Genomic DNA, 22572 nt, shown 5'->3' with positions numbered 1-22572 from the left:
GCGTGCGAGCTCGTGCTCACCACGTTCCAGTCACGGCGCTCCGGCAGCCTCGTGCGGCCACGAGCTCTTCAGCGTGCCGCCGTGTCACGTGGGCTCCCGCGCGCTGGCCACCTGCTTTAACTCGGCTCCTCCCGGCCCCGCCCCAGCCCCGCTCCTCTGCCCCCAAGTTCCCCCCCCATTGGCCGGGTTTCACACTGCACTAGTAAGAGCTCCTTTAATCTGGCTTCATCAACTACCACACGCTGGGTTCCACCCGGGCCCCGCCTTGCGAACCAAATAGCCATGCCCCCGAGGAAGGCCACGCCCTTCCCCCAGCCTCCTTAGTCCTGCCGAGTCCCGCCCCACTGCCGAGCTTCCCCAGTACATTGGCTTAATTTCTCCCTTGACCCCGCCCCTGAGTCCGGCTCCTTACCATCATTGGCCGGGCCCCGCCCCGGGCCCCGCCTCCTGTCCGGCTCCCGCTCCCATTGTCTCGGCAGATGCCGCCTAGTCCAGCGATCGTGCTCCGTGTTCAGTTTTCGGAGGTCGCGCTCTTTCTCTGGCCGGCGGGGCGATCCCGCGGCAGAGAACCGGCTTCCTGAGTTCGGGCGGCTCTTCTTTCCTTCTTAGGACCCACTTTGCCGTCCCAAGGTGGCAGCAGCTATGTACGCGCTGCGATCTCTTCTGCTTCTGCTGTTGCCTCTGTGTCCCGGTCCTGGTCCTGGACCCGGTATCGAGGCAAAGGTCACCCGGAGTTGCACTGAGACCCGGCAGATCCTGGGGGCCCGGGGATATAGCTTAAGCCTACTCCCTCCCGCCCTGATCTCAGGTGAGGAGAAAAAGGAAGACTAGAGAATTGGGGGCGAGGGAGGGGGCGGGGGCCGGTCCCCCCATCTCACAATAACTCTCTTCCCTTTCAGAGTGACCGTTATAATAATCTTTTCGTCTCATAGTAATAATGTCTCTTCTCCTCCGGAACTTCTTTACCAGGATCACAATAACACTCCTGTTCAGATAATAGCTCTCTACTCCACCCCCACCCCAGGAATCCCTTTCTAGTAATTAGCACCCGCCTCTGTGTTTCTTTATTCACAGCCCAATTTGTTCCCCTCGCTATTTCCATGAGCCCCTTCTATGACAATACTTTCTTTCTTACCAGGTAATCCCACCCCTCCAAACCCCATTCTTCCCATTGAAGCCATCCTGTAAGTCCTTAGAGGCCTGGGGTGTGCGATGTTAGGCAGGCTACCTAGGACCCTCTGATCACTAAATGGGCCCATCTTTATTTGATCCTATCGCTAGTGCCAGTGGACCTGGGATGGGTGAGGGGACAATAAGAAGGGGGTAGAGCCAGGTGGGAATGTGGTGGCAGACAATAGAAAAGAAACCAGACAGTTCAAAGAGAAAGGATGGCCCCCAGAGATCAGCAGGAGAAGGAAGCAGTTTCACGACACGACTTCCCACCATTCCTTCGTGTCTCCTCTGTCCAGGTGAGCACCTCCGGATCTGTCCCCAGGAGTACACTTGCTGTTCCAGTGAGATAGAGCAGAAGCTGACCTGGGAGACTGAGGCCACCTTCCGAGGCCTGGTGGAAGAGAGCGGCTCCTTCTTGGTTCACACACTGGCTGCCCGGCACAGAAGATTTGATGGTGAGGACCTGGCGTCCGCAAACCTGGCCTCGCACCTCCTCTCTGTGCTCATGACCCGAGCAAGCATCCCGTCCCTGCTCCTGACTCTATCCCTAAGGCACTCCGGCCCTGGCTTAGCCCCCGCATCCCCACCCTAGGCTCTCTCAAGGTCCTGCCCTCCACCCCCAGCCCCAATTTGCCCAGACCTCTAAGAGTTGCTTAATTTCTGACTCACTTTTCTTTTCTCTCCCCATGCCCATCTCTTCCTGCCTCTGCCCTTTCTCTTGTCCATCCTTCTCTGGCCTTACCCCACCTCACACCCCTTTCTCTGCACTTGCCACAGAGGTTTTTCGGGAGATGCTCTCATCAGCCGAGCACTCCCTGTCCCTGCTCTTCCAGCGCTCCTTCGGCCGCCTGTATGCCCAGCACACCCCCTTGTTCAGTGGCCTGTTCTCTCGGCTACGGGACTACTATGAGAGGTCCGGTGAGGGGTTAGATGATGCCTTGGTGGATTTCTGGGCTCAGCTCCTGGAGAAAATGTTCCCCCTGCTGCACCCACAGTACATCTTCTCCCCTGACTACCTGTTCTGCCTCACGCGCCTGGCCTCTTCTGCTGATGACTCTCTGAAGCCTTTTGGGGACTCACCCCGCCGCCTCCGCCTGCAGGTGAGGGGCCCCAAGGCCTGAGTTTCAGCCACCTTTGACCTAGTGACCTCTGAAGTATGTACTACTCACCTCCAGCCCAATGACCCCCTTTCCATGCCCCAGTCACCCCTGACCTGGTGATCCCTCTATCCTGCATGGCAGCCATGTCTGACCTGGTGACCCCAATCTTGAGCCTCAGTCACCTCTGCCTGACCCAGTGCTCCTTGGTCTCCTTTAATTGGATGGCCCCCTTTCTGTGTCCTAGTTTACACAAGTTGCTGACCCACTCACCTGCTCTTGCCTCCCCTCACCCCACCTCTCTGCCAACTCCTCCCTAATCCCAATACCTTGGCTTCCTCTGGTTCAACTAACTGTGAATTAGACACTTAATATTTAAGAAGAATTTTCATTTATAGTCTCTCATTTAATTATCATCATAACTCTAGGAGGTAGATATTAGCATTCCTATTTTACAGATGAGGAAACTGAACTTCCCAGAGGTTAAGGTCTCACAGCCAATACGTGGTAGAGCTATGTTTCACACCCAGGTCTCCTGGCTTCGGGTTCAGTGTTTGTTCTGATACAAGCCCCTCTATCTCCAAGCCCTGTAAAATGTAATCCCTCCACCTCTTCCCAAGCCCAGTTCCCCTGGGTCCTTCTAGACTGTGATTCCTTTGATCCTCTTGAACCTGCCTCCCGGGACCACCTGACACTCCTAACCACCCCAAGATAACCCTACAAACCTCACCCCCCTGCTCATCCCCTTGGTGCAGTCTCTTGGTCCCAGTGTTGACTGACCCTCAACAGTCCTGTGGTTTTTCTCACCTTCTTTCCCCTCCCCCAGATAACCCGGGCCCTGGTGGCTGCCCGGGCCTTTATCCAGGGCCTGGAGACCGGAAGAGATGTGGTCAGCGAAACGCTTAAGGTTAGAGGGAGCCTGAGTATGGGCAGGGCCCAGGGAGGGAGACAAGAAGCAGGAAAGGTCCCATGAAGAAGAGTCCGGTGCCAGCTGGCAGGAGAGGCCTGGGGCCTTCCCATATCAGCCTTGAAGCCCTGGCATCCCAGGGTAAATCAGAAAGGCTGGAGTCTCCCTTGTGTCATGACCCATGATCTCCTCCCACCTCTGACCCTCTGATGACTCTTACCCCCTGCCAGCCTCTACGGGCCTGCTCATCTCCATAGCATCTCTGAGATTGGAGTACTGGCCCTCCTGGTTTTCTCCAGGACCACTCAGTGGCTCCCTCTTCCCTGCTACTGGAGGCCAGGTTCCTGGCCTGGCCTTCAAGGCCCTCTCTCTACTGCTCATTCTCTCCCTGACCTCCCAGCCTTACTTCCTGCATCCTCATCCTCCTCTCTCCCCAACCATGATGGGCTCAGTCTTGTCCTTGAACCTTTTCTCAGATCCCTCACCGCCCCATCTCTCCCAAGAAGCAGCATCTGCAACCTGGCCCCTAGGAGCCTCCCTCCTCTGATCTGTGGCAGTCCTGGGGCCACTCCTGCTACCACATGGGGTCATCAGTCCTAGATGTTCACATCCAGCTCTACACTGAGAGCCTGGGAAAGGTGGGGTGGGGCATTTGACTTCTCTCTGTGCCCAGCACCAGGCTTGGCTGAGGGCAGCCAACCGTGGATGACACAGGCCTGCTCTCTGCTCCCAGATGCCGCTGTCCGAAGGCTGCAAGCGGGCTGTGATGCGTCTGACAGGCTGCCCCCTTTGTCGGGGGGTCCCCTCGCTGCCACCCTGCCGGGGCTTCTGCCTCAACGTGGCCCACGGCTGTATCAGCAGCCAGGGACTGGATCCTGACTGGGGGGCCTATCTGGGTGAGGGGATTCAGGAAAGCCCGGGAGGGCTGTCTGTGTGGGGGTGGGCAGGGTGGACCAGGGAGGGAGTGTTAAGCGGTACTGAGGGGAGAGGATGAGGAGCGGCTCTTCTCATGTCAGTTTCCCCCATCTAAGACCTGCTGCTTCCCTCCAAGGCCGGGGTCAGGATTTGCGTGAACATCCTACTTCAGTGAGTATCTCCCTGGATGTCCCCTCATTTCACCCTTTCTCTTTCTTTCCCTCTTTCAAGATGGTCTCCTGTTCCTGGCCGAGAAGATCCAGGGCCCCTTTTCCTTTGAGCTAGCAGCACAGTCCATCGGGGTGAAGATCGCGGAGGGTTTGATGCATCTGCAGGAAAACAGCGTGGGGCTGTCAGCCCAGGTACAGGGGCCACGAGAAGAGTGGGAGTTGGCGGGAGGACCGGAGAGAGAAGGGTGGAGGGGGAGGCCCCAGGCTGGGGGTACAGTGCAGGGTGTCAGTGAGACACTGTAGGGCCTCTGGATAAACTGGGGTGTCGGGGGCGATTGGAGTATTGGAGTGTAGTTTTTACCGCGGGACGACTGTCTGTGGGGTCTCTTTCCGGTGCCGCAGGTGTTCCAGGAATGCGGGAGCCCCCAACCGGCGCCGGCCCGCGCCCGCCGTGCCCCAGCCCCCCGGGAGGAGGTGGGCCGGCTCTGGTCGGCGGTGGCGGCGGAGGAGGAGCGGCCCACGACGGCTGCGGGCGCCAGCCTGCCCCGGCTGGTGAGTGGCGGGCGGCAGGCGGGGGCGCAGGCGCGGCGGTGGGCGGGGGGCGCGCGCACCAGCTCCTCCCGGGCTCTCTTTGCGTCCAGGTGTGGGAGCTCCGCGAGCGGCTGGGCCGGGTGAGGGGCTTCTGGGCCGGGCTGCCCCTGACAGTGTGCGGGGACCCCCGCGTGGCTGCGGACGTCTCCCAGGAAGCGGCGCCCTGCTGGACCGGAGCTGGGCGGGGCCGGTGAGAGCCGGGCGGCGGCGGCGGCGGCGGCGGCGGCGGCGGCGGGCGGGAGGGCGAGGCGGACTCCGGGGGCGGGGCGGGAGCCTCCGGGGCTGCTCTGCTCGCAGGTACCTGTCGCCCGTGGTCGGGGGTCCCCAGGCCGGGCAGATCGACAACCCAGAGCTGGATGCGGAAGCCTCGAGCCCCGACCTCCAGACGCGGAGGCGGCGGCTGCAGCTCCGGGCGGCCACGACCAGGATGAAGGCGGCCGCCCTGGGACGCGACCTGGAGCTGGAGGACTGGGGTGAGGCCCCGGGCCGCCGCGAGGGCCTCGCTCCGCCCGGCTTTCCGCGATTGGACCCGGGCCAACCCGCAGCCCCGCCCCCTGCTTTCTGTAGTCCCTCCCCTGGCGTCTCTCCGTTACCATCCATTCATTGACTCACACATTTTACACGCACGTATTGAGCGCTTTACTCAAAGGTAGGGGGTAGAGCACCAATGACAGGGTCTCTATCCTTGAGTTCATGGTTCCCTGGGGGAGACACCAAAACACTCTTACAGAACGGTGGGAAGCTCCTAAGAGTGGGCAATCCCGGGAGGTGGGGAAGTGGGGTGCGGGCGCCATGGGGCTGGCTCCCCAAAGTAGAATTTGCCAGGGAAACAAGGCACTGACATCTATTTTTTTCCTCTCTCCCACTGTCTGTCTCTGTCTCTCCCCCCTTCCCGTCTGCTCGCTGCTTCTGTGTACGTCTGTTTTCTCTCTTTTCCTGTTTATCCTCTCTCTCCATCTGTCTCTCCTTTTTGTCTGCCTCGTTGTCTCTTCCTGTCTCTCGTTGCCTTCCCTCATTCTCATGTGTCTGATCTCTCTGCTCACCTTCCTGTCATTCGCTTTCTCCCTCTTCTCACCCTGCCTGCTCCTCCACCCGTCCACCTATCACTGTTTTTATCTCGAGTTCTCTCCCTCGCTGCCTGTGGCTCCTTCTCTCTCTCTGTCTCCCGCTACCTCTCTTTTCCATCCCTGTCTGTTTCCGATCCTCCTCCTCCCTGCAGAGGACGCTAGCGGCTCTGGAGAGGGACAGCACTATGCAGATGACTGGATGGCTGGGGCAGCAGCTGTGGCCCCCCCGGCCCGGCCTCCTCGCCCTCCTCGAAGGGATGGTGCTGGGGGCAAAGGAGGAGGTGTCATTATCCGCCACAGCCAAGACAGGAGCAGGACTGGAGGGACGTCTGTCAGTTTTCACACCCAACCCCTCCTCATTCTCTTCCTCTCAGCCCTGGCCCTGCTCGGACCTCGATAACTGGGGAGGGGTGCCCTGGCATCAGAAGGGTTCGTGGCCCATCCCCTCCTCCCCCGTCTGCTGGGTCTGGGGAGGAGTCGGAGGGGGCTGCAGAGAGGGTAGAGAAGGGACTTTTTGGGTGAATGGCTGGGGCCCCAAATCCAGATTTCCATTGGTGGGTTGGGTTGGGGATGGGTGTTCACTATATTTATTTTTTCATTTGGTATCTGGGGAGGAGGGGCTGGGGGTATTTATTTAGGAAGGAGGTGTGGTCTCTCTAACCCAGCCTCTATGGTTGGGCTGGTGGTAAGCCCCAACAGAGAAAAAGGGAGGAGTTTTAGAGTTGCGGGGGGAGGGGTTTGAAGGAAGTTGAAGGTGGGGAATGGGTGGGGGCACCCGGTCTCAGAAACAGACAAAGCTGGTGTTTGCGGGGTGCAGGGCAGGGGACTAGGATGTCAGGATCTATGGGTCGGGTTCTATCGAGTTTTTTCAGTATCACTTTCTTAAACTAGAAAAAAGAAAGAAGAAATAAAAGCATATCTCATGGCCTCTGCCATCCGCCACATCCTTCACAAGCTTCCCCGTTTCATGTTTCAGTGTTCGGCTCGATTTTATTTATAAATAAATGGCTAATTTATTGGACCCTATGTGTGACTTTCTGTACCTTTAGCCCAGAGCCTCTGTGACCAGCAGTTCATTTCTGCCTGCTTATCTTGGAACCTGTCCCCTGGGATTGAGTTTGGGCAAGCTGTCCACCCTCTGGGTCTGAGCACCTTCATCTGCAAAATGGGGAGAGTTGCGGGGAGGGGACTGCAAAACTCTTGGACCCAAGCCACCGTTAATATTACCACACCACTGACCCTGCCGTCAGAGTCGGGGCCCCAGTTCTCTGTGTCAGCCTCTGGCTACCTTGTCATGTCCTTTACAATGTCTGCTTTCAACTCTTGTCTGTCATTCTCCTTTCTTCTTTCCTTCTTTCCTTTGGTCGCCTGAATGAGGCTTTTGTTCTGCAGAAAGCTGAAAGAAAAAGTATAATTGATTCCTAAGTGCCAAAGGAGGGTAGGACTGGTGTCTTCCAATGGCAGGCTGGGTGCCCTGAAGGAGAGGGAAAGGTGCAGGGAGGGAGAGACCCAGAGACGCGATCAAAGCCGAATCAGCTGCAGAGACTGGCGGGACAAAGGGAGGGAGGGGGAGGAGCCTGGGCGCTGAGAAAGTTTAGGGGGAAAGTTGAGCCGAGCGAGAAACCGGGCGGTGGCTGGAGCAGGCGGGAGGGCCAGACCCCGATTTCCCTGCTGCTCCTCAGGTGGCCTGGTGAGTGGGCATGTGAAGCCGAGGCCTCGGCCAGTGGAGGGACTCTAGAGTTTATGGGAGGAGACTTGGGGGGGTTTCATAGAGAGAACCCCAGAGGGAGCCGACTCAGGGCTGGCAACAGACTGAGCAGTCACCAAAGCTGGAGGGAACTGCGGGCTGGAATCGGGGGTAATGGGAGGAGACAGGGATGGATGGAAGGAATAGAAGAAATCTGGACACAGGAAGGAGTCCAGTGCGGGGCTGGATCCTGGAGGCTGGGTTGGGGGAGGAAATTGGGGGATGATGCCAGAGGGGGCGGGTCTCTAGGTGGCCAGTGTGGGTTCTCTGCCTGGGGTCGCTCCGGGCTCGTCCTGGAAGGGGGCCGTCGGGGCTTGGTGGAGGGGCTGCGGGTTGGAATTGAAGGGGCAGGTCTGGACTCTCAGTAGATTGGGAAGCTGGGGCCTGGGAAGGAATTCTGAAGCTCGGCGTTCGGGTTTTGTCTCTTTGTGTCGCAGTCTCTCTCCAGCCCCACCCTCTCAATCCCCTCTGGGTGCACTGCTGGGGTTGGAAAGTGGGAATGGGGGTGTGTGGGATCTGGGCTTCCTAAACAACCCTATACCCCCCCAGGCCCTCTCACACACTGGGCTCTGCCTGGCGCCAAGAGGGAAAGCATACCTGAGCTTAGATGAACTGGTCGGCTCTTATTCTTTACAAAGTTGCTCCTGTGGTTTCACCTCCCTGGGTTCCTAAGCTGGTGCCCTGTCTGGCCCTCATTCGCTCCTTATGGCTTCTCCTCTCAGCCTCAGAATGGGGCTCTTCAGCCCAACATGTCACAGACAGAGGGGCAGAGGAGGTGGTCAGGGGCCCGGTGATGTCTGTTTCACTGGTATGAGCGGACCGGTCTGATCTTTCTCCCCTTGCCTTCCAAATCCCTGGGGCTCAGTGAGGAGCTGTCAGTGGAGGTTGGAAGGAGCTGCAGGTTGACAGCAGAGAAGCAGTCGTGGGGCACCTAGAAGATCTGGGTGTAGAGGGGGCTCCCCCCTCCGCTGCCCCCCTGCCCGGAATGAGGTCTCAGCTGCAGCAGCAGCAGGAGAGAAGGCTCTACCCCCTCCTTAGACTCTCCTCCTTCCCCCTCATTTCCCTTCTAGACGCTGACAGAGGCAAAAATCTGCTAACTCAGGGGGCAGACTCAACCGGGGCTGCGAGCAGACCTGGGGAATGAACCCCCAAACTCGAACTGGCGCCTTCCGCGGCTGCACGGCTGTCTCAAGCTGTCTCTGCCTCTGTGCCTGGCCCTTGCCCTGCCCCGCTCTAGCAACCCCCTTCCCTGTGCCACATGGGCCCTCTGTCTCCTACCAGGACCATGCGCCTCTGGGGGCCTCGGAGCCTGGGGGTGGCTCTGGGAGTCTTCATGACCATCGGATTTGCCCTCCAGCTCTGGGGGGGTCCCTTCCAGAGGAGGTGAGTTCCCATCTTGTCCCAACGCCCCACAGATGCCCCCCCACTTGCTCCTCCCCGTCCCACCTGGGGCTGTGACTCTTGGGGACTCAGAGGACGCTCCACGCCCTCGTCCTTTCTCCTCAAGACACTCATCCACCTGCTGGTGAGGGACACGACACTTCCCCTCCCGTCTCTCCCCAGGCTACCTGGGCTGCAGCTCCGACAGTCCTGGGCCTCAACCCCGGGACCAGCTGTTCCATCCTGCCCGCCACGGCAGCGACTCGTGTTCCTGAAGACGCATAAATCCGGGAGCAGCTCTGTGCTCAGTCTACTTCACCGCTACGGGGACCGACACGGGCTGCGCTTCGCCCTCCCCGCCCGCTATCAGTTCGGCTACCCAAAGCTTTTCCAGGCCTCTCGGGTCAAAGGCTACCGCCCTCAGGGTGGAGGCACCCAGTCCCCCTTCCACATCCTCTGTCATCACATGAGGTTCAACCTGAAAGAGGTGAGGAGTGTTGAGGGGGTGGACAGGACTGGCGAGAGATGGGCTCATGCCTGTAGCCAAGACCACCAGGGGAGGAGACCCCAGGCCTGGAGGCTCCCCAGGCATCCCCTCACCCAAGAGTTGGGCATGGGGGCCACAAAGGTGAGTCCTGCTGCCCCCTCCTCAGCTGTCCCTTCCTCAGAATTTTCTGGCAGCCGAAGTTCTGCCCTCTCCATCTAGAGTTTACTGCAGTCTCTCTCCTTGACCAATTTATCCTGCTGGCATCAGTGTCCCGCCAACTCTGACCCCACCCCGCCAACCCTCCCTCCAGGTACCTGGCCCTTCCTGGCCCCTTCCGCTGGCACTACCAGGGCCCTGTGCAGTCACTGCCTTCTGACCCGGCTGCATCTCACTCCCCTCACCACGTCTGCCAGATTTTGAAGATCAGCTACATGCCAAGCCCCAGCCCCAGCCCCACCCCCAACCCCCGGAGCCTCAGTTCTAAAGGGGGAGATGAGTGCACGCACACAGGTCATCCGTGTACACACACACACACACACACACACACACACACACACGCGCGCGAACCTCTTGGAGGAAGAAAATCAATGGGCAAATGAACACATACAGGGAAAGAGCGAACTTTCACTGAATACTTCTTGGGTGCTGGATAGTCATCTTACCGTCATCCTGCCAGGAAGGCATTATACGTGTCTCCACTACACAGATGAGGAGGTTGAATCTCAGAGAGGCTCAGTGACAGGCCTCTGTTAACGGAAAGCCACAGAGCTAGCATTTGAACCCAGGCCCAGCTGCTCCAAAGTCAAAGTGCCTTCTGTGGGCTGTGTGCGTGTGTATGTGTGTTTGTATTCGGAACTGTGGGGAGAATAGTCATCAAAAGAGGTGGGGCTTTCTGGAGAGGTGGGTTTTATAGGAAAGGGTGGACATGACTTTGTAGTAAGAAAAATATCAGGTGTTCTTAGAGCAAAACATCTTAAAGACATGGTGGCAGTGGTGTGTGTGCGTGTGTAGGTGGTAGAACTTCAGTGGTGGCTGCAAAGGCAGTCCTGTTGGAGCTGGAGCAGGAGAAAGCAGCTGAGCAGCATGAATGTGATCTAATGGGAAGCGAGGGGGCACTGCTGGGAGTGAGGCGAGGACAGCGGTCACTGAGGCAGGTTCTTCTGGAGTTTAGGATGATTGTCACCACCCCTCACTACCCCCCATGTTCCCCACACTTCCACATCCTTCAAGGTAAGTGTTAACCCAGATTTACTGATGGAGGCTCTGAGAAGGCTCTGAGAAGTTCGATAACCTGCCCAAAGTTACAGGGTTGGTAAATGGCTGAATTGGGATTTTATTCCAGGTCCATCTGATGCCACAGACCGTTCTCTGCACTGTTTCCCTATGCCTTCAAAGAGACATACAGCTCACAGGCTCGCCCTGCAGGCATGCCCACATCGGCAGAGCAGACTGGAAGACTTGTCAGGGAGTCAGGTTCAATGACAGAGGTCGCGTTCAGAGGCAGAAACCCTTCAAGGAGCCCCAGAGCTGAGTTCTGGCATGGATCTGCCTGAAGGACCACACTAGGGTGTGGCTCAGCCCAATCCCCACCCTCCTTCTTGCCCAGAAGTGGGACCACACATCCTAGGCCTCAGAGCAGCACCCTACCGAGTGGCCATGGCTCCCCAGTGCCCATTCCAGGGGTGTCTCTTGCTCTGCAAGATGCCAAGGAGCCCCAGGAGTGCCCTGTCCTTCGGCCATCCTGGGCTTGGCCTGCCCCTGACGCCTATACCTGAGACAGCGTTGCGACTGCTCTGTCTCCTCCCTATTTGCTGCCAGTGATCCTCCTGAGAAGGCCTGAGGCCAGCTCCTTTCTTGGAGTCGTGACAGAGTCCCAGAGTAGGCACTTAGGTTTTTGTTGGAGAAGTGAACACAAAGCTTGATTCCTAGAAGTGTTACTGACCAAGGCAGACAGAAAGGCCCAAGGAAGTTAATGTTCTCCAGGAGCTTCCCATGTTCCAGGTTCCTTCCTATCCTTATCTCATGTAACCTCCATCATCACTTGGGAAGGAAGGTATGATGGATCCCCGTTTTGCAGATAAGCAAATTGAGTCTCAGAGATGTTACGTGCCTTACCCAAGATCTATGTAGCTGGTGAAGGAAGCTGGGGGTTCCCAGCAGAGCTGTCAGAAGGAGGTTGGAGGAGGCTGGGGGATCCGTGGGCACTGGGTTTGCTCTTAGTTTCTTCCTGGCTTAGTTCTCTCTCCTTATGTCTGTTTCCTCTTCTCTGCAGGTACTTCAGGTCATGCCTTCTGACAGCTTCTTCTTTTCCATTGTCCGAGACCCAGCGGCTCTGGCCCGCTCTGCCTTCTCCTACTATAAATCCACATCATCGGCTTTCCGCAAATCACCGTCCTTGGCTGCCTTCCTGGACAATCCCCGAGCCTTCTACCAGCCCGGGGCCCGTGGGGACCACTATGCACGCAACTTGTTATGGTTTGACTTTGGCCTCCCCTTTCCCCCAGAGATGAGGACCAAGAGAGGGAATCCTCATCCCCCCAGAGATCCCAACCCGCCACAGCTGCCTTCTGGTGTTGGCCTGCGAGCCCACACCTTGGATCCCAATGCTCTCTTCCATCCCATTCCCACTGTTGCTGATGGTCACAGCCAGACGTCCAGCTCTGCCTCTTTAGATTTGAGGTCTTCATCTTTCATCCAGTGGAATCTGGCCTGGCTGGACTCTGTCTTTGACCTGGTCTTGGTGGCCGAGTACTTTGACGAGTCATTGGTCCTGCTGGCAGATGCCCTGTGCTGGAGTCTAGATGATGTGGTGGGCTTCATGCACAACGCTCAGGCTGGAGGTGGGCAGGGCGGAAGTGCTGTCGGCGATGGTGGACTGACTGCTGAGGACAGGCAGCTGTCTGCAAGGGCCCGAGCCTGGAACAACCTGGACTGGGCTCTCTATGTTCACTTCAACCGCAGCCTGTGGGCCCGGATAAAGCAATACGGCCAGAGCCGGCTGGACAGTGCTGTGGCGGAGCTCCGGGCTCGCCGAGAGGCCCTGGCTAAACACTGTCTGGTGGGGGGTGAGGCTTTAGACCCCAAGTACATCACTGACCGGCGGTTCCGCCCTTTCCAGTTTGGATCAGGTAAGGTTTTGGGTTACGTGCTTCAGAGTGGCCTGAGCCTCCAAGACCAGGAGGAGTGTGAGCGCCTGGCTACCCCTGAGCTACAGTACAAGGACAAACTAGATGCCAAGCAGTTCCCCCCAACAGTCTCTGTGCCCCTCAAGACTTCAAGGCTACCCTCCCCCTAGGCAGCAGGCCACTAAGTCTTAGGCTGAAAAGCAGCTGAGCCACAGGGGCACAGTGATGAATGTGAGGCAGCCACATGCCCTTTCTGCTTCCCCCAGAGACCATGTCTGCTCCCCAAAGGACCAGTGGAACTTAGCACGGATGTGGGCCCCACAGGCCCCAGCCTGTGCCGAGGAATCCTAGTCCTAGAAGCATCCTCCCCCCATCTTGCCCCTTTCCCTTCCCAGCACCTCGTGCCCCCCCCAGGTCCAAACAGCACTCTCAAAGCCCCCCTGGAGGAGCAAACCATGGAGTACGGCAGAAATTGTTTGGGACACAAGGGATAGGAATAACGCGTCCATCTCTCTATGAAATATTTGTTACTGGGCTATACTCATTTCACTATGAAATGTTTGTTGAATGAATAAATAATTTGAAACTTTGACCTGCTCTATATAGGGCGGAAGGGAAGGGGATGGAGCATCTTCCTGGGAGAAACGGGGTTGGAGGGGGTTCTCTTCATAGTTCTTCTCTAAGAAGAGGTCTGTCTGCAGTCTCACCTAAACCCTTCACGCAGCGGGCTAACCACAGGAACACGCCGCTCTTCTTGTCCAAAATCCGGTTGCCCACAAATTCCGGCGCCTCCGAGGCCACGCCCCTTCCCTTCCGCTTCCGGTGTCTCTCCAGTCATTCGGCCCAGCACCCCGGTTCCGGCCCCACGGGGTCTCGGTTCCGGGCTCGTTGCCCCGGTTCCCGGCCCCGGCTGGTCTGTCGGGCCGGTCCGGCCGCGCGCAGCACCGGTCGGGGCTCGGGGCTCCCCGGGCCCACCCCAGCGGCCCCCTCGCCCTCCGCCGGCCACGGCCCACCTCGCTCCCCGGCCCGCGCCGCCTTCACCGCCCATGGAGTCCCAGTGCGACTACTCGATGTACTTCCCCGCCGTGCCGCTGCCACCACGCGCGGAGCTGGCTGGGGACCCGGGCCGGTACCGGGCGCTGCCCCGGCGCAACCACCTCTACCTGGGGGAGACTGTCCGCTTCCTGCTGGTGCTGCGCTGCCGGGGCGGCGTGGGGTCCGGCGCCGGAGGCGGCCCGGGCTTGGGCTCCCGAGGGGCCTGGGCAGAACTGGCGACCGCCCTGGCCGCCCTGGCCTCGGTCAGCGCCGGAGGGGCGCCCGTGGGCGGTGGCTCCGGCGACCAGGATTGCGAACCCCCGGGGGGCGGGGACCCTGGTGGTGGGGGGTTGTTTCGAGGCTGCAGCCCCCTCCTCACCCACGGCCCGGGCCCTGCTACCTCAGGGGGAGCGACCACGGTGAGGAGCTCGGGGCGACACGGCACAGGGCGGAGGGGCGGTCTGCTGGGCTCCAAAGACCGGAGGGGAGAGGGACGCTGGAGGGAAGCGGGAGGCCGATGACGGGTGAGGAGAGGGGAGGGCGAGAACCACGTACCGCGGATCTTAAAGGGAACGCTGGCGCTGCGGGCGGCCTTGACTCTTCTGACCTCTTCACCCTTTTCACAACCCAGCTGCCTGTGGAGGAACCAATTGTGTCCACAGATGAGGTCATCTTCCCACTCACCGTTTCACTGGATAGACTGCCCCCAGGGACACCTAAGGCCAAGGTAAGGCTGGCACGGGGTGGAGCTGTTGTCCTAATTCAGACGCCCTTTTTGAGGCTGGCTGTGTGTCTTTTCTCTCGACTGTGGTCCTGTGTCCCCTGTGCTCAGATTGTAGTGACCGTGTGGAAGCGGGAGGTTGAAGCACCAGAGGTCAGAGATCAAGGCTACCTGCGCTTGCTGCAAACCCGATCTCCTGGGGAGACCTTCCGGGGCGAGCAGAGCGCTTTCAAGGCCCAAGGTGGGGAGGAGAATGCAGAGAGGAAATGCTGGAGTCTGGAATTTGGGGGACAGTGGAGGGGTGATACTGGCAAGTGCCCAAGCTGGAGAGAAGAGCAAGATTAGAACTGTGGGTTGGAATGAGGCTCACCCAGCCCATCATCTCTTGCCTCCGCCCTCTCCTGCAGTGAGCACCCTGCTGACTCTGCTGCCTCCTCCAGTTCTGAAATGTCGCCAGTTCACTGTGGCTGGAAAACACTTGACCGTGCTCAAGGGTGAGCAGATTGGCGGCTCAGTTCTTGGGCAGCAGCAAGGGCACTGACTGGGTGTCAGTTACTCTGGTGGGGATAGATCCATTTTAGGGGGGAAAAGGTGGGGTCCAAGGGGTCCAGATACTCTGAGCTGAGCTGGTTACCTCCGACAGTGCTGAACAGCTCCTCCCAGGAGGAAATTTCCATCTGGGATATCCGCATTCTCCCAAACTTCAATGCCAGTTATCTGCCTGTCATGCCCGATGGCTCTGTGCTGCTGGTGGACAATGTCTGGTGAGGTCCTGGGGAGGGGCAGGGCCGCACAGTGGTGGGGATGGGGGCAGGGCCGAGAGCTCTGGTGTGGAAAGATCCAGCTCTGGTCCCTTTCTTCTGAACTAGTCACCAATCTGGGGAAGTCTCTATGGGCTCCTTCTGCCGGCTCCCTGGTACCTCTGGCTGCTTCCCCTGCTTGCTTAGTGCTCTGGAGGAACACAACTTCCTGTTCCAGCTCAGAGGGGGTGAGCAGCCCCCTCCAGGGGCCAAGGAGGTGAGTATAAGAGACTGGTGTGTTCAGGAGAAAGGGTGAGAAAATGCAGTGGGAGGAAGAGGCCAGGGGGTTGACTAAGGGGAGAGGAAACCTCTGATACATGTGATGTTTCCCTTTGTCCCTCTGGCAGGGCCTAGAAGTTCCCCTGATCGCTGTGGTTCAGTGGTCCACGCCGAAGCTGCCCTTTACCCAGAGCATCTATACCCACTACCGGTGAGTTTGTGGGACACCCCACCCTGGCCCCGCCTGGGTACTATCCTGTTCATCTTTGTTTCAAAACACACACATCCTGCTTCCCTCTCTCATTGCTTCTAGCCTTCCCAGCATCCGCCTGGACCGCCCGTGCTTTGTGATGACTGCTTCTTGTGAGTCCCCTGTTCGGACCTACGAGCGTTTCACTGTCACCTATACGCTGCTCAACAATCTCCAAGACTTCCTTGCTGTGAGGCTCGTGTGGACCCCGGAGCACGCCCAGGCTGGTAGGTGGCTGCCAGGCCTAACCTTGTCCCGAAGGAGGGGAGGGGAAGGGAAGCAGTCACAGAGATGGGTGACTGTGGCTGGCTGCTTCGGTTCTGAACCAGGGTGGTCTCCATGGTGTCACAATGGAGAGTTTAGAGAGGCCGCGGGGCAGAGTGATTTTAAGGGCCTTGGCACTGGAGCTGGGCTCCCTGGTATGTTTGACTTGTACCTCTTCCACTTCTTAGCTGTGTGACCTTTGGTAGGTTACTTAATCTCTCTGAGCCTCAGATTTCTCATCTCTCAAACAGAGAAAATAATACCTCGTGAGGCTGTTACAGCGACTTAGTGAGTTAATATTATGTGAAGTGGTTAGAATAGATCTCAATACACAGTAAGTATTAGCTACTGTTATTTATAAAATTCAGTAAACAATAGCATATACTCAGTTTACTCCACAGAGTGGCTCTGAGGATCAAAACAAGACTGTGCTCGTGAATGCCCTCTGCAAACTGAGGAACACCATACAGATGTGTTTCCCAGCCCCCGTTTCTGTCCCCCCCAGGAAAGCAGCTGTGTGAGGAGGAGCGCCGGGCCATGCAGGCAGCCCTGGACTCCATTGTCTGCCATACACCCCTCAACAACCTCGGCTTTTCCCGGAAGGGCAGCGCGCTCACCTTCAGTGTGGCCTTCCAGGCTCTGAGGACGGGACTCTTCGAGGTGGGCTGGTGGGGGCCAGGCTGTGTGCTGGGTGAGGCAGAGCGTCAGGTGGAAGGAGTCAGGGCCGCTGGTTTCTGTGGCTGAAGCATAATGGGTGGTGCTACAAAGCCGCGCGGAGGGAAGGTGGAATTTAGATCCGACTTCGGCCTGTCAAGTGGGGAAGATGACCTGAAAGGAGGTCCGGGGCCTGGAAGCCGAGCTGGGTGGCTGATCCATGTCTCCCTACCCCAGCTGAGCCAGCACATGAAACTGAAGCTGCAGTTCACCGCCAGCGTGTCCCACCCTCCGCCAGAGGCCCGGCCTCTCTCTCGCAAGAGCAGCCCCAGCAGCCCTGCCGTCCGGGACTTGGTCGAGAGGCACCAGGCGAGCCTGGGCCGCTCTCAGTCCTTCTCCCACCAACAGCCCTCCCGCAGCCACCTCATGAGGTACGGAACCGCGGGAGGGGTGCCAGTGGACTTGGTAGAGGCTGGAGTTGGAGAGGGAGCAGGGAGGGGCCCTGGGTCCAACCAGAGCTCATAGCCTCTGCCTTCCCCCAGGTCGGGCAGCGTGATGGAGCGCAGGGCCATCACGCCCCCCGTGGCCTCGCCTGTCAGCCGCCCCCTCTACCTGCCCCCGGACAAGGCTGTGCTCTCTCTGGACAAGATCGCCAAGCGCGAGTGCAAGGTCCTGGTGGTGGAGCCCGTCAAGTAGCGCCATCCAGCTCTCCTCCCTCTCACACTCCTGGAAATCAACAGCCCCCGGAGCGGTGCTCCCTCCAGGCTGTGCCTCCCCTGGGATGCCTCCCACCGAGGGTGAGGAGGCCCTCAGGGCCGCCTGTCTGTGTCTGCTGATGAGGGACGAGGGAAGAAGCTGTGAAATGGACAGGGATGGCTGCGGCGTGAAGCCAGCAGTATTTCCCGGACCTCCTGGGGGGGCTGGCCCCACCCCTCGGCCAAGGCAAGGGCTCCAGGAGCTCCCTTGCCCCCTGCCTTGCACCCTGGTTCTAAGTTTACAAAGTGTTTCCCTCGTTCCTTTAAGTTGTCTTCCCTGCCTCTGACATTCCCTCCCTCCCTCCCACCCGCAGGGCTGAGATCAGAGGGTGGTGATGGTAAAGGGACCCGACAATGACATGACCCTCCTGTCTCAGGTCAGGGGAGAGAGCTTGGTGGCCTCCCCTCGTCCTCATGTTTACGTTTGCAGTCTGAAGCACTTTATGTGGGGTTTTTTGGTTTTTTGGGTTTTTTTTTTTTGGTTTGTCTGTTCCTGTAACTTATTCTCCAACTACTGCTTCCAACTGAAATAAGACTATTAAATACCTGTTCAGGAGGGAGAAGAATGACTGTTCTTTGTGTGTTGGTGGCAGGAGCAGAGAGCCAGGGGCTCAGAAAGATTTCCTTTAGCATGTACACCAAATAGCTCCCCTCAGTTCCCTTCCCACCCATTTTCTTTTTCTTCTGAGTCCCAGTTTTAGATGTCTAGAGGTGGCCTTGCTCCACTCCTCTGGGCTGAGGCCCTAGAAGCTGGAAGACACATGGGGTGTGACCCTCCTCCCCCAATACACACGACACATCCCTGGGCCTGGGAACATCAGACTCACGTTTATTAGGAGGGAAGGTGAGGAGAGGGAGGTCCCCTCGCCCTCACTCTCCTTAACATAGTACAGAGTCCCCAAGCCTCTGCCCTTCCCGGTAGGGGTGGGGAAGTGGGTGAGCAGACAGCCTTAGTTCTAATGGCAATCAAGAGAGGCGGGGGGAGGTTTGCGTCTTCCTCATCACAGAGGCTCACGGCCCCGTCCACCTCTGCCCCTCGCCCTCTGGCAGGCTCACACGTCAAGGGGCTCCCGGCCTCGGTTCTGCCTCTTCACCACAAACACCCTCTGTCCCGACACGGTCACCAGCAGCGTGTGTTCTCCAAAGACCACTGGAGGGGAGACACACCTTCCCCCGCCCCGGGAGAGGGAAGGGAGCAGAGAGTTAGTGGGGTGCGAAGGCCTCCCTGGGGGTCACCATAAACTGGCTGGGCTCCAAAGCCAAAGAAATTTGACAGTTGCAAGCTCAGAGATTTGAAGATGGGAGGTCTCCATTAAATCCCCTTCTCTTGCTTTCTCATAATTCTGATGCAGGGGTGAATACCAAGGGGAACAGAGTGGCCAGAACCAGGGACCCCAGGGAGGTGGTGGGCGGCTGGTAGGAGACAGGTGCTTTTCCCTGAGAAGAGAAGCCTCGGGGAGCAGCACCCCCCAACACCGTCACCAGGGCCAGGGGCTCACCCGACAGGCGCTTGAAGGGTACGTTCATGCTGTGGTGCAGCCGGAAACCGCAGGCCGTGCTGACCAGCTCAGAGATGGCGCTGGCTGCCTGCTCGTCATTCTCTAGATCCCCAGATGACTGCATGCAGACAGAGGAGGGAAGATGGCAGGAATTAGGGAACAGAATTGGGAGAAAATTCCGAGGACACTTTGGCTCTAGCACTTGTAACCTGCCTCCACTTTCCAATACCCCAAGGTCACCCCCGGTTTTGGAAAGACCCACCTGAAAACTGCCCTGTGACGTTGTTGCCCCTCTTGATGCCATCCTGTTTGTCAACCTTAAAATACCGGGCTTCCTCCTGGGAAGCAGTGACTCTCATCCATTTCTTTACTGACGCTGTTTTCCTAATCCCTGAATCTTGATTTCTCTCCCTGTTCCCACTTACTTGATAAAATCACATTCTCAAACATCAGTGCCCACCCACCACAGACTTGTCCCAGGCGCCGTCTTTTCCTCAGTCTTCCTGTTTGTTGCCCTGTCTGCAGAATCTGAAACATAACATCCCCTTTGTCCCTGAACCCCTTCCTACTACCTAGCCCTTGGGTAATGATGTCACAGTGGCCTGGGCTTCCTCTTTTCTCGTGATGATCTCAACTTCCTCTTCCTACCTCCTCAATATGGGCCTCCCACTGAGTCAAATTCAGCACGCTTTGCTCTCTTGGACATTCTGTACCTCAGTTACCTCATCTGTAAATTGGGGACAACAATACCTATCTTATGGGCTTGTTGTGAGGGTTACAAGAGCATATTAGTAAGATGCTTAGAATAACTCCTAGCATTATATATTTAATTGCTATTATTCTATATCAAACTCAGTGTTCAAAGTTGAGCCACCAAAACTCCCCTTACCTCTCCCCCTCCCCAATCAACTTCCTTTCTTAAGTCCCTGTTTGTTAAGGCACCATAATTCTAGGCTTGAGTTCAAAGTCTTACAGCATGGAAAAGTTATCTCCTCTATTACCTATCTCTAGTCATTACGAAGACATATCGATTCTTCCTTTAAAAAATCTCTTCTCTCCTTGCTCCTTCTCACTGCCACCAGCTGTTTCATACCTAGATTTTGGCAACAGCATCCCTGCTTCTGAATCCCTCTCCTTCCGGCTCATCTTTACACCTAAAAGAACAATTCCGCTCAATCACTTCATCAGCTGTTTCTGTTCAAAAACCCTTCAAAGCTCCTATTACCCCCCAAGATTAATCCACAGGTGTTAACCCAGCCTTGAAAGTCCTCCACAATCAGATCTTTCCTTAACATATCCTCTTCTTCCCCCAAACGTTTCCAAATCTTTTCAACATAAACGCACCAGCAATTCAGACAGGCTGATGTCACACTCCTGCAAATATGCCCACCTCCCAGCCCTGAATATGCTCTTTCTTTTCTGCCTGTTCACAACCATCCATCTTTTAAGGCCAGCTGAATTCTTGTCTCTTCCAAGAAAGTTTCCTTGCCAAAACACAAGTTATAACACAAAGGGCTGAATCCTTCACTCTCTGGACTCCTTCAGTTATCTTTACCACGTGCAATACTTTAGCTGAACTTTTAACCTTAAGCCTTGTCTCTCTAGCTGAACTTTTAACCTTAAGCCTTGTCTCTCCAGCTAGATTGAAAACTTCTAGAGCACTGACACTATATTGTACTGCAGAACAAAATACCAAGCCTCTTCAATAAATACCAAATAAAGACATACTCAAGAATAACTCAGGTAATGTCAGTTATCAACAAACCTGTAACTACTTTGGCTTTGGTAAAGTCAGTAAACCTCTTTTACCTCAAAACAGTTACAGGACTAAGATTCCAGAGATAGATTAATTGATTTAATTCCTGAATTTAATTCCTATATGCCAGGCATGATACCAGGTAAAAATCAAGAACAGAGACAAATCAGGTTAAACTGGGCAACGTTAGAAGGCATCATCGGGCGATGTGTATTGGAGGAGCCCCCCCTCCCTTTTCCAAAACGCACCGCCAGCACTGCGCCTTCACTCAGCACCAGGTAGCCGAGCTGGTCTGGGATTCGCTCCAGCCCCTGGGTCAGTGCAGAAGTCTAGTGGGTAAAGATGCAATCAGTGAGCAGCAGGCTAAGAGAACAGCCCTTGGCAAACCCAAGACTCTCTCTTGACAATGGCCCCCCAGGCCTCTTTCCCCAGCCAGGGCCCTTCCAGACCCTCTTCCCTCTACATGGCCTTCAACACTGATCTTCCTGAGCCTCCGTCAGTCCTCACTCTCTGCCCCTGGGCTCCACCGGCCTTCCACACCCCACCTTTGCTACCCCACAGACAACTCCCCTCAGCCCGGTCTCCAATTCCACCTGTGGCCCGCCGCTCCCCCTCAGATTACTCCCCAGCCTCTGTACACCCTCCCACCGTCCCCTGCTCAGCCCTCTACGTCGCCACCCCTCCATCTCCATTCCCTCTCGGTCCCGGGGCGGATAGGAGGTGAGGGCGGAGTGCAGGCTCAGGACTGGGCGACCAAGGAGATGGGGGGGCAGGGACACCGAACCCCCGGCGCGTAGTCCCGCGCATGCGTCCTCACTCACCATCGCAGCCTTAGGTGCTGGGGGGCGCTCACTGCCAGACGTAGCTTCCGGCTCCAGTCCCAGGTGACGTGATTCCACCCGGCGGTCTCCTCCTCCTGCCTTGCACCGCCCGACTTGAGTCCCGCCCCCAGAATGCGGATTGGAGAGTGGCTACGTCATCAGACTTACTCTGCCAGTGTGGAGCGCCGCTTCCCGGAGGCGCACGCGGATTGGCCGCAGACCCTCTTTAACATTCATCTCCTCTTCCCTCAGCCCCAAAGCGCCGAGATAGGGGGGCATGTCGGCGGAGGGGCGGGCCTGGGGGGGCGGGGCCGGAGGGAGGAGGTTGGGCTAAGGGTTTGTGCCTGCGCAACAGAGGCGGCCCGGGTTCCACCTAGGGCTAGACCGCTCGCAGTGGGACAGTAAGAGAATAGAGTAAAAAAACGTGAAATGCAGATGAAGAGCTATTCAAGTGCTACTCTTGTGCCTACTCCGGGCAGCTCTCTAAGACAGAAATTTGTTCCCAAAGTGGTTTTTTGTCCCGGGATTCTGTAAGAAACGGTGTGATGGTGCATTGATCCCTCGCTAGCCAAGGCAGCTGCAATACTGAATATTCTCTGCCAGGAATAATTAGAAAATGACCTTGGAGTCATTTTTAAATATATGAGTGTCATAGAAATTTTTTGTTTTAATTTAAATAGTTTTTAGGGCTGCTGCAATGTTAATGTGGGTGAGGGAAAATGATAAGTAGTAATAAAACAGTAAATACTTGATGAGGATGTGGAGAAATTGGAGCCCTCATACATTGCTGGCAAGAACGTAAAATAGTGCAGTTGCTGTTGGAAACAGATTGACAAGTTTCCTCTAAAAGTTAAATATAGAGTTACTATATTTATAAATGAGAATTAGATGTAGAAAAGTTAAATATGACCTAAAAATTCCACTCCTAAATACATACCTAAAAGGATTGAAAACATACATTCACACAAAACTTGTACACAAATGTTTATAACAGCATTATTGACAATAGCCCCGAGATGGAAGCAACCTAAATACCCATAAACTGAAGACTGGATAAATGAAATGTGGCATGTCCATACAGTGGAATATTATCCAGCTATAAAAAGGAATCAAGTACGGATCTGTGCTACAACATGGAT

At 56.8% G+C, this 22572-nt stretch overlaps 4 protein-coding genes across 9 annotated transcripts; 3 read left to right on the top strand and 1 right to left on the bottom strand.

Moving 5' to 3' along the window:
• The first annotated feature begins 505 nt into the window (after positions 1–505).
• On the top strand, positions 506–6941 carry GPC2 (glypican 2). Its single transcript, XM_030845936.2, has 10 exons — positions 506–808; positions 1470–1628; positions 1951–2273; positions 3097–3177; positions 3911–4073; positions 4324–4454; positions 4665–4814; positions 4904–5043; positions 5151–5326; positions 6073–6941. The coding sequence occupies exons 1-10, from the start codon at positions 643–645 to the stop codon at positions 6318–6320; spliced, it is 1737 nt and encodes a 578-aa protein (XP_030701796.1). The 5' UTR covers positions 506–642; the 3' UTR covers positions 6321–6941.
• LAMTOR4 (late endosomal/lysosomal adaptor, MAPK and MTOR activator 4) lies at positions 5469–21426 on the bottom strand. 5 transcript variants are annotated; one of them, XR_009559116.1, is made up of 7 exons: positions 21291–21426; positions 20861–20941; positions 18857–18974; positions 16566–16688; positions 14250–14329; positions 8265–8562; positions 5469–7316 (listed from the first exon to the last, which is right to left on the bottom strand). XR_009559116.1 is itself a non-coding variant. In XM_060285384.1 (7 exons), exons 1-6 carry the CDS (start codon positions 21417–21419, stop codon positions 7251–7253), a joined length of 597 nt encoding a protein of 198 aa, XP_060141367.1. In that variant the 5' UTR covers positions 21420–21426; the 3' UTR covers positions 5469–7078; positions 7209–7250. The 5 variants fall into 5 exon arrangements, 4 of the variants coding, with proteins under 4 accessions (XP_060141367.1, XP_060141366.1, XP_060141368.1 ...); XM_060285384.1 differs by lacking the exon at positions 8265–8562 and having other exon boundaries at positions 5469–7078; positions 7209–7316; XM_060285383.1 differs by lacking the exon at positions 8265–8562.
• On the top strand, positions 8774–13240 carry GAL3ST4 (galactose-3-O-sulfotransferase 4). Of its 2 annotated transcripts, none has more exons than XM_030845941.2 (3): positions 8774–9050; positions 9231–9534; positions 11807–13240. In XM_030845941.2, exons 1-3 carry the CDS (start codon positions 8926–8928, stop codon positions 12827–12829), a joined length of 1452 nt encoding a protein of 483 aa, XP_030701801.1. In that variant the 5' UTR covers positions 8774–8925; the 3' UTR covers positions 12830–13240. The 2 variants fall into 2 exon arrangements, with proteins under 2 accessions (XP_030701801.1, XP_030701799.1); XM_030845939.2 differs by having other exon boundaries at positions 9231–9675.
• TRAPPC14 (trafficking protein particle complex subunit 14) lies at positions 13481–17933 on the top strand. The gene is made up of 11 exons (XM_030845934.3): positions 13481–14113; positions 14326–14421; positions 14527–14656; positions 14823–14909; positions 15059–15179; positions 15285–15432; positions 15563–15645; positions 15748–15911; positions 16454–16608; positions 16840–17033; positions 17145–17933. Exons 1-11 carry the CDS (start codon positions 13706–13708, stop codon positions 17296–17298), a joined length of 1740 nt encoding a protein of 579 aa, XP_030701794.1. The 5' UTR covers positions 13481–13705; the 3' UTR covers positions 17299–17933.
• Positions 21427–22572: the final 1146 nt, after the last annotated feature.

The sequence above is a fragment of the Globicephala melas genome, chromosome 15 (genome assembly GCF_963455315.2).
Source record: "Globicephala melas chromosome 15, mGloMel1.2, whole genome shotgun sequence".
NCBI classification, from domain to species: Eukaryota; Metazoa; Chordata; class Mammalia; order Artiodactyla; family Delphinidae; genus Globicephala; species Globicephala melas.
Note: the sequence above shows the minus strand (reverse complement) of the source record. Positions and strands in the feature narration are given on the sequence as shown.

Excerpts from the sequence above, each read along its gene's own strand:
- GPC2 (XM_030845936.2), top strand. The coding sequence starts at position 643 with ATGTACGCGCTGCGATCTCTTCTGCTTCTGCTGTTGCCTCTGTGTCCC. Across the intron at positions 809-1,469 it reads CCCTCCCGCCCTGATCTCAG|GTGAGCACCTCCGGATCTGT; the intron begins GTGAGGAGAAAA and ends TCCTCTGTCCAG. Across the intron at positions 3,178-3,910 it reads TGGTCAGCGAAACGCTTAAG|ATGCCGCTGTCCGAAGGCTG; the intron begins GTTAGAGGGAGC and ends CTCTGCTCCCAG.
- GAL3ST4 (XM_030845939.2), top strand. The coding sequence starts at position 8,926 with ATGGGCCCTCTGTCTCCTACCAGGACCATGCGCCTCTGGGGGCCTCGG. Across the intron at positions 9,051-9,230 it reads GGGGGTCCCTTCCAGAGGAG|GCTACCTGGGCTGCAGCTCC; the intron begins GTGAGTTCCCAT and ends GTCTCTCCCCAG. Across the intron at positions 9,676-11,806 it reads TGGGCATGGGGGCCACAAAG|GTACTTCAGGTCATGCCTTC; the intron begins GTGAGTCCTGCT and ends TCTTCTCTGCAG.
- TRAPPC14 (XM_030845934.3), top strand. The coding sequence starts at position 13,706 with ATGGAGTCCCAGTGCGACTACTCGATGTACTTCCCCGCCGTGCCGCTG. Across the intron at positions 15,180-15,284 it reads CTGCTGGTGGACAATGTCTG|TCACCAATCTGGGGAAGTCT; the intron begins GTGAGGTCCTGG and ends CTTCTGAACTAG. Across the intron at positions 15,433-15,562 it reads CCCCTCCAGGGGCCAAGGAG|GGCCTAGAAGTTCCCCTGAT; the intron begins GTGAGTATAAGA and ends TCCCTCTGGCAG.
- LAMTOR4 (XM_060285383.1), bottom strand. The coding sequence starts at position 21,419 with ATGCGCGGGACTACGCGCCGGGGGTTCGGTGTCCCTGCCCCCCCATCT. Across the intron at positions 18,975-20,860 it reads GTGAAGGCGCAGTGCTGGCG|TCATCTGGGGATCTAGAGAA; the intron begins GTGCGTTTTGGA and ends GTCTGCATGCAG. Across the intron at positions 16,689-18,856 it reads ACCCTTCAAGCGCCTGTCGG|CCACAGAAACCAGCGGCCCT; the intron begins GTGAGCCCCTGG and ends ATTATGCTTCAG.